We start from the raw sequence: 8,958 nt of genomic DNA on the forward strand, positions 1-8,958 counted from the left end.
CGCGAGGCTGGCTTTACTGGCAGGTTATGAATGTGTGTGTGTGTGTTTTTTTTTTACAGCGAAGCTAATAAAGGGCTCACTCTTCGATGGTCGCGTCCGGAAATAGAAAAAAACAACTTTCATTGGCTGTATGCTGTATGTGCGGGTGAAACCACGCGAGGGCGAGGCACGCACGCTTTCACGGGAAGCGAACGCACGGCGGAGAGCAAACGCGACTTCCCAGTAGAAGGGAGGTGGTGGGCGAGGAAGGCATCGAGGCACCCTAGACTGTGCGTGTGCGTTCCCGCTCTCCCACGGCGGCGCATGTGTGCAGCCCTGCCGGCCTCTTCCGCCGACTCTCACTGGGCTCTCGCCGGACTCTCCCCTAAAGGTGTCGACAATGGCGTGTAGCAGTTCCGTCACGTAGCCAGCGGTTCGACAGCGGTTGTGTGCGGTCCAACAAACAACGCGCGCAACTGTTGTCGATGGCGGCGGCGTTTTGCCCGCGTTCGCACCGAGCGCGCGCGGCGTTGGTGAGGTGTTTATGACGAACATGTCAACCTTTGCCGTACGCCCTATGGCGGTGTACCGTAGCGACCATGAGACCATGGTCCATGTGGTCACTAAATAAATTAAAACCACCGGATCATATACAGGGTGTTTTATTTTAGCTGCATCACATTTTTAAAAATTGCCTGTGGCAGATAGCACCATTATAATCCTTGATATAAACTACTCGATGAGGCGGCCATTACTTCCACGAGAAATAAAAACGCTTAATTGAGTAATTAACATAATTACGTTAATTAACTTTTTAATTATTTATTTTACGGCACATCTTTCAATCTACGAATTATAGCCGCTGAGTTCGCAAGGCGTATCCACTTAGAACGAATTCTCAGGACTGCACCAGTTTCGAGATATTAATTTTCAAAGTGTCCGACGAAATACATGGGCGTTCCAGTTAACTTTGTGCTTCAATGCATAAAACAGCGTTTTCCGCAAAAATTTAACTGGAACGCCCATACATTTCGTCGGACACTTTAAAAATTAATATCTCGAAACTGGTTCAGTCTTGAGAATTCGTTCCAAGTGGGTACGCCTTGCGAACTCAGCGGCTATAATCCGCAGATTGAAAGATGTGCCGTAATATCATTAATTAAAAAGTTAACTAGCGTAATTATGTTATTACCTAATTAGGCGTTTTGATTTCTCGTGGAAGTAATGGCCGCCTCATCGATTACTTTAGATCAAGGATTATAATTGTGCTATCTGCCACAGGCAATGTTTAAAAATTTTGGTGCAGTTAAAATGAAACACCCTGTATATTTCTCATTCTTGAATAGTTCGAATAACCAATTACAAAATTATATCCTAATAGTCATAATTGTAAATACATAATTCCCACCATAGTACAGCTTTGCTGATCTTCCATCTCCATGCCAGTGGAAGGGCTGACAGTTTTTTTCATTGTGAACCCCGCCATTGACCCTTGCCCCTGCTTAGTTCACTGAGCCATCCTTTTCATTAAAGCTCACTCTCTATCTCCTAATGCAAATACTGTATCCTAACAGACAAGCAAAATCTGAAGCAATTTGGCAGGTATCGCGCGGTGATGTCATATGCCTGTAAGTTGGCCCTGAGAATAGGGACTACATAGCTTCCTCAGTTGCTCTGTATGTCCAGTACTCTTTCTTATTCATAATATAAACAAGGGAATGTGCAACTTGGAGAAGCCGCTGCCAAGTTCCGAACGCATTTAAAGCTAGGAGTTGATTGTAGAAACCGGCCTTTTAATATCACTTGCAGTACTTTAATTAGAAACAACAATCAAAGTACTTTTAAGGCGTAATGCCACAAAAATATATATCTTTTTTTGTTTATCGAGAGCTGTCGACCCCCTAATTACAGTGTCGTGGCAGAATTCTTCGAAGGCGCAAAAGATTACCCATTATGTTGTCTTTTAGGGTGCCTATTTCAAAATACGTGCTAAACGGAGAGCGGTTCTTGGCTTAACATTTCTTTACAAAGCATCTCCGCGCTTTGGGAAAACAGGAGGTAGTGTTCACCAACCTCTGGTGCACGTTCCGATCAGCCTGGCCGAGTGGTCGCATTTCAAACAATGACGGTGTCACGCCGAAAGCAGGAGGCCTGCCACATCAACCATTTTTTTATTGCACTTGGTAATTGTCCACATTCCACAAGGGATTATGACCTTATTGGGCTGTTGTCGCTTGTGTCACAACGCTCAGCGTCCTTAGTCCTTCTCACCTTTCTTCTCCATTACCCCAGCCCTGAGAACATTTCGCAAGGCGACTACAATGCATCATCGACTACGTCACCAATCCATGCCTCAGCGATACCAAGTTGTATAAATAGGGATAAACCGGGATAATGTGCCTAACACAGGCTAGCCCACATTTTGATCTTTGACAAAGGCAGCCTCTTAATCCTTGGCTTGTTGGATTTAATAGTTTTGTAAGGTAACGTCACATGGTGTCACTGTCCGTGCTGGCTGTCTGAAAAGCAAGAGACTGGACACGCGAAAAAAAGCGCGAACGAAACCAGCAGCTATGTTGGGTAGGCTAGCCTCACCGGAAGGTAACTACCACATAAGCTAAGTGCACCCATGGCCAGAGTAGAAGCGCCTCCCCCCCTCCCCCCTTGTGCGCCTGATATAAGACTCAGAAGATATTGCCTGGCTGCCTCCGTTGCGAGATGACACCGCCGCATGAAGCCAGCATCCTTCTAGCCTCCGCATCGCATGCTTTCCTTCGCACCTACAGCATACGGCGTGTGGCACGAACTTATCGCCTTTGGTTTTTATACGAAACATCATGACAATACCGTCGCTAATGTCATAAATTCGCCTAGAGAGTCCAAACAATTGATATCCCCCCCCCCAAAAAAAACTGATATCTGTCGCACGTTCAACTAGAGTCGCTTTGAGAGCTTCGCCACTCACTTGTTCACACACTTTTTTTACCTTTTGCGTATTCATACTTATTACTTTTCAGGTTACGGATGCACTTATTGGAGACGTGCCGATTCGATGCAAAAGCCCGACGACTGCTGCAAATTCATCTACGACGAGAATTGCGGCACGTCACCGAAATACGTGATCTACGATTCATCCTGCGGAAAATAGTGCGCGCCTAGTAACTTGTTGTTTTCCTGAGAGTAAACTTGTTGCATTTTACTGCCTTCTCTGGAGATAATTTCTTGAGCTATGATATCTTAACGAAAACGTAAGAAGCAGGGTGGGTGGCAGATGAACAGTGAATTCGCACATTTGTTGCAGTTGGGTGTAAATGGTGCTTAAGGTCCGTTAGCGAACATTGCTGCGTCATTGCAGATGAGCAGTGGGGTCGATATGACCAGGAACACATCATAAATGAAGGTTAAGGACGCACTGTCAACATGCCTCAAAAATAAAAAATAATTGCAATTTCTTGGCTAGTACTAGACCACCTAGGCCTGAATACATAAACACACAACTCAAGTGCCAATAAAAAAAGCATTTAGAAAATAGTGACCGCTCTTGTAAAAAAAAAAAAAATCGGTGTACATTCTCCTTGTGATGACATTTTGGACGTCCAGAAAAGCGGCGCACCGTTCAACAACGCCAGCTTAAAGAGCATGTGTATAGCTAGAACAGAAGGTTTTTGGTAAGGGCATGTAACCTCCGTTGTCCGGGATGTCCATTTAAGATTACGTGTAAATTTGTTAGAGCTAACTACGACTTGTTTACTTTTAGGTATTCTATGAAGTTAAACTTATTACATTTTCCTTGACCGCGGAAGGTCTGCGAACGGTCTTTTTAGCTTCGAAGCCGAATAGTTCGCAGCTGTGAAAGAATGTTTGCCAATTAGCATGATGCACACTGAAAGGGGGCAGCCGCCATGCAGTAGTAACACCTCCCTAAACCAAGGCGAAATTGCAGTTCCCAGCAGCAGTGTCGCGTATGTGTCTGTTTGTAGCTGAAGCGGGTAAGTGTTGTAACGCGCTTTTGCGGCCCATTGGCCAGAGGCCACAACTGATAGCCGAAGATGGCGTGTGCTTAACCTCTGTGGCGCGCTCTGATTTGTCATTCCAAGGTACATTGAGCAGTTCTAGTGTATAATTGTATTCGGCGGGTGCTGCTGTGGAAGGTAGTAACGTTATAGCTGGGCTTTGAACTTCTTGGGCCGAATTCACAGACAGACAGACATACCGACCGACCGACCGACCACCGACCGACAGACAGACAGACAGACAGTGAACTGAGGAGCTTCAGCGGGGGCCTCTATCGGGGATCCGCGGAAGACGCTGGCCGCGTCCAAGTCGGGGCAGGAATACCGTGATGTCCCGCCCTTTCTTGGACCCTCTGAATTGCTTGTAGTTGTGTCTGGAGCGATGGGCTCCGGAGTGTCTCTTCCCAGACGGCTTCGCTGGATAGAGGGCCGTTAGGTAACGCAGGGCATTGACAGAGCATATGCGCTAAGGAACAATAAATGCCATTACAGTCCGGACAGCTTCAACCGATGTCTGTGGAGATATGGCTGAGAAAGCCCCGCGAGGGAAATGAGCCCGTCTGGAGCATTCTAATTGTAACTGACTGAGGCCTGTCTAACTGCGGTGAGAAAGAGGATAGGCCCTTCTGCTAAGTCGATAGTGAGAGGTTATTTCCTGATCGTTACGCTGGAATTCATCCTGTCCCCATAAGGCCTCCATTCCGCCGCGGCGCGTTAGATCTCGCGCACGGTCATGGCCAAGCTCGTTGAGGTTAGGTATCTTCTGATGAACGTCCGCACCAATATGGGCGGGAAACCAAGAAATGACGTGATTACCAGGGTTTGTTCTCTTTTCAGAATGGAGGCAGCTTCTCGGGCTAGGCTACCCGATTAGAACGCTTTGATGGCCGCTCGTGAGTCTGTGAAAACGTAGGTGCGCGAGGGGTTGGTCATGGCCAGCGCTATGGCGACCTGTTCCGCGACTCCACTCGTAGCTAACCTGACCGAGGCCGAGAAGCGTAATTCCCATTTGCCGTCAATATTTGCCGGAGCGAATATGCTGGACTTGCCGTACCAAGCCGGGTCGACAAAGACCGCCGAATCTCGATTCTCGCTGGCAGAGGCGTAGCCAGGGGGGGGGGGGGGGGAGGACTGCTGCGGCGTCAGCCCCCCCCCCCCCCCCCAAAAAAAAAAAAGTTTTCGGGCTGTCATGCACCGCCGACCAAACAACCACCGGCGACGGGAATCATTCGGGATTTTGTCTACGATGTCTTTTTGATGCTCGAAAATACGTTTCGGCGCTAACATTGCGAACTCGGGCTGGGATTCGTGGCAACGTCCATGCACCTGGAGTCACATGAAATAAGGAGCCCCAGCCGAGCACAAAGTTTCAAAGGCTTTCAGATAGCGAGCGGACACGTCGCGGCATCTGGCAGCGGCCCCGGAATCTACGGAGCGCTTGGATTTCAATTTCGAAATTTGATGGGTATAAAGTTCTCATAAACTTTTGACGCAAAAGGTGCACTGACATTTGCAAAGGCGTGCTTCGGATTTTTATTCTGGAACTTTCTCGGTTTAATGTTTTTATAAACTTGGGCCAACATGCACGCACTCGAACGCGCGTGTCCAAGCCATTCCAGAAATGGAAGCACGCGCTCGCAATCTTCCACACACACGAAAATTATAAATATCACCGTAACTGTCAGCTGGCATCTGATAATTTTCTCCAAAGCTTTTCAGGAAGCGATCAATCAGCTGGACCAGGGCAGGCAAAGTAAAATACGAGAAAACAGAAGAAAGTTAACGGCCTATTAAATTTGAGACAGTTCTTTTTTGCGGGCGGCAAGGTCTGGCTCTCCGTGGCGATAGGGACACTAGTCCTATGGATTTAGGCAAAACCCCCGCCGAAAATTTGGTATTTCCAGAATGCTTCTTCGCATGCGAGCTGATTATGGAGATGAATATCTGAAGAAGGATTTCGAAAGTTGCCCCAGTAATGCCTCGTCTTTAAACGAGATGTAGAAAACCAAATTAGAGAAATTTGTGGTGAAATTATCAAAGAAAGCTTAGATGCAAAAGTGAACGCTGCAGGGTGCTTCTCAGTACTTGCTGACGAAACGACGGATATTGCTGGAAACGAACAGCTTGCTGTTTGTGCATGGTACCTAAACAAGGCCCGGATGTCAAGGATATCGAAGGAAGGAAGGACGGAAGAAAGGAAGGAAAATAAGAGGTGAAAGGCAGAGAGGTTAACCAGGTTAAGTGTCCGGTTGGCTAGTCTGCACAGGGCGATGGGGTAAGGGCAGAAAAGATTAGAAAACGAGAGAAGATTAAAAAGAAAAAGAAACGTATCAGTCCGCACATTCTATAGTTTTTCACTAAGCCCTGTTTCTTTTAAAAAGCGTGCTAGCGCTTTTAAGGCAGTTCGTTCCGACGTCGGCTGCGACCACGGACCAAGAATTCTGGCTTCTATAAGAGGACGGCTGTCTATCTTGTCGAGCGTGGTGCGGAGGAAACGCTATCGAAGATAGCACAGGAATAGATGCCGTGCCGTCTCTCATTGAGACTGCAGGCTATATGTACATGTGTACAAACTGCTGCAGATTCTAGTCACCCTTCCAGTGCCACTGCCAGCGCAGAGAGATTTTCAAACGTGGGATTACTAAAAAAACCACTTGCGCTCTACAATGTCTGAGGAACGCATGGTTATGCTGGCGCTTCTATACGCCCACAGAGACGTCGCCATCAACGTGTCCGAAGTTATTGAACGCTTTGCTAAACTTCCCCGCCGAGTGAAGTTTATCGTTTAGATAGCGAAGCAGCAAAAATAATACATGTAAAAATATATGTTCCTTCATGTTCCAATATAAGCTCGTAATTATGAAAACGTATGACTGTTCATTAGCTTTTAAAACCACAGAAATTTTCACCGTTTATTGTAACAGTTAGCATGATGATCGAAATTGTCCTGCGAATGCAAAAATTCCGGGGTCATCAATAACCAATTTTGAGCGACCTTGCTCACTGAAAGCCCGGCATACGCGGTGTTTCCCAAAAACGCACTCGGATGCTGGGTAAATCAACTTGCCGCATCATCTGTGGCTTTCGCTTGTCCTTTTCTTTCCTTTTTAGCTACATGTTTTTACTTCTTTTTTGAAACGCATCAATACCCTTCTTTAATTTGGGGTTCAGAATAATCGTTGCCGCTGTGCAGGCAGTTAAAATACACATTTTCGTATTGATTTCTGCATTCCTTTTCTATTATTCTAGCCACATAGTGCTGTCGCGACCGCAGCGTGGTCCAAAGGCATATCACCATTTCTGAGATCACAGTTTTGTTCTTGCCTGGATCGTTTGTCTTTATACTCGTATGCGTGAAGTTTACTATCTGTGCTTGCGCAACGTGTTAATTTGTCTTGTTTGACGCATGATATACAGTGACGTTTCCTTAGATACGTAGATTTATTGCAGACTTATACGTACATTTAAATATCTTGTTGCGATGTTTTGTGTATACAAGCAATGAATTTGGTTTCACGCGACAATTTCTTGCCGTTCAGCTTCGAATTTGTATATTCCATTCTATCTTCGCATTTCTAATGTATATTTTGCGGAACTCCTGTTTTTTACATGTACTCACTGTTGCGACTATAATCTCGGTGTAGTTACAATACACGACTGGTAACATCTGCTCCTGCGCAATCCATTGCGTCATTGAGGTTTTTCCCTGGCCGTTGCTTATGTAAAAAATGTAAACAAGGTTGTTGAATGACAAAAATTAATCAAAATATTTGTCCTCAACTTGTTCATTTTATGGCCTTTACGTTTTTCATATCAGCTGCATGCACTGCTTTGCTAGTATCGAACTGATATAGTTCTAAAGTACGCGTGATATTTTCTTTACTTATTAGATAGACAAAAAAACACGCTGAAGCATTGATATCAGCTATTTCTGCCACAATTTTTGGGACATAAGAATATATTCTTTTATGAAAAAAATACATAATTTACTTGTCTTGACAGTCCGTAGCGTTAAATAATTCGTTTGCAGCATCTAATATACAATGGCATTGACATGGCAATGCAGTTATTATTCATGTATTTGATACCTCCACAACTTTTATAAGGAGGAGGCCGCGTTGCAATTTGAGCCTCCCCAAACAAAATTTCTGGCTGCGCCACTGCTCGCCGGCCTTCTGTAAAATCGCCCGTGCTCGGGCTTTTCGCCTCCTCGCATTGTATTGTGGGTGCAATTCACAAAGTTTTTTCTTTCGTAAATGCTTGCTGCCATTGTCCAACCACCTTCGCTAATAATATGTCCTGCATCACGATTGGCTGAAATTTTCTCTTAGGAACAACTTTAGTGTAAGAAGGTTTTGTGAATTCTGTCCCTGATTATTGTCTCATAGTCTGTATTTCTCTATGCGCGCAATAGCCCTACTTTTCATACTCGTCGTGAAAGTCAGTTAGGCGGTAGCTAATATAAATGTGATGTCCATCCCTGACAAACATTAGGCTTGCCATTGATGCGCTTTACGCACTTCTATCCTTTTATTTTTTTAGTTTGGGCTTTTCTTTGTTTATAGGGCTGCAGATCAAAATTTTTCCATATGTTTTCGGGCTAAAAACTCTCCATGCGCGATGGCACAACGAAAACAACGCCGAAACATTTTTAATTATCAAAACTTGCTGCTGTTGGACAATTCGCTGTCGTCTTCCGTGCTGTTAGACTCAACCTTCTATTATATTGTTTATAGTTTCAATACCGCACTAAGTCGTGGCGAGGCAGTATCTGTACTGATTGTTTTACTCATTCTGTAGCCTACGGTGTGACCGAACGTATGCGTACGACGGATGGCAATACTGTCTATGATGTCAAGTGTGGCGCCATACAATGACATATGACAACTGAAATGAAGAATAAACTCACCTGCCACCATTGATAATAAAATCACGTAAACTGTGCGAGCAACCGTGACGCTGTCAA

General features: G+C 45.3%; 1 protein-coding gene across 1 annotated transcript in view; it reads left to right on the forward strand.

Annotated features, from left to right (window-relative positions):
• Positions 1 to 3,148, forward strand: part of LOC125945762 (uncharacterized) — a 117,665-nt gene extending 114,517 nt beyond the window's left edge. The window contains exon 5 of the mRNA XM_049668044.1: positions 2,997 to 3,148. Within this exon, the coding sequence (XP_049524001.1) occupies positions 2,997 to 3,127 (131 nt within the window). The 3' untranslated portion in view covers positions 3,128 to 3,148. The remainder of the gene's footprint in view (positions 1 to 2,996) is intronic.
• The last annotated feature ends 5,810 nt before the right edge of the window (positions 3,149 to 8,958 follow it).

Source organism: Dermacentor silvarum, chromosome 5 (assembly GCF_013339745.2).
Source record: "Dermacentor silvarum isolate Dsil-2018 chromosome 5, BIME_Dsil_1.4, whole genome shotgun sequence".
Classification (NCBI taxonomy): Eukaryota; Metazoa; Arthropoda; class Arachnida; order Ixodida; family Ixodidae; genus Dermacentor; species Dermacentor silvarum.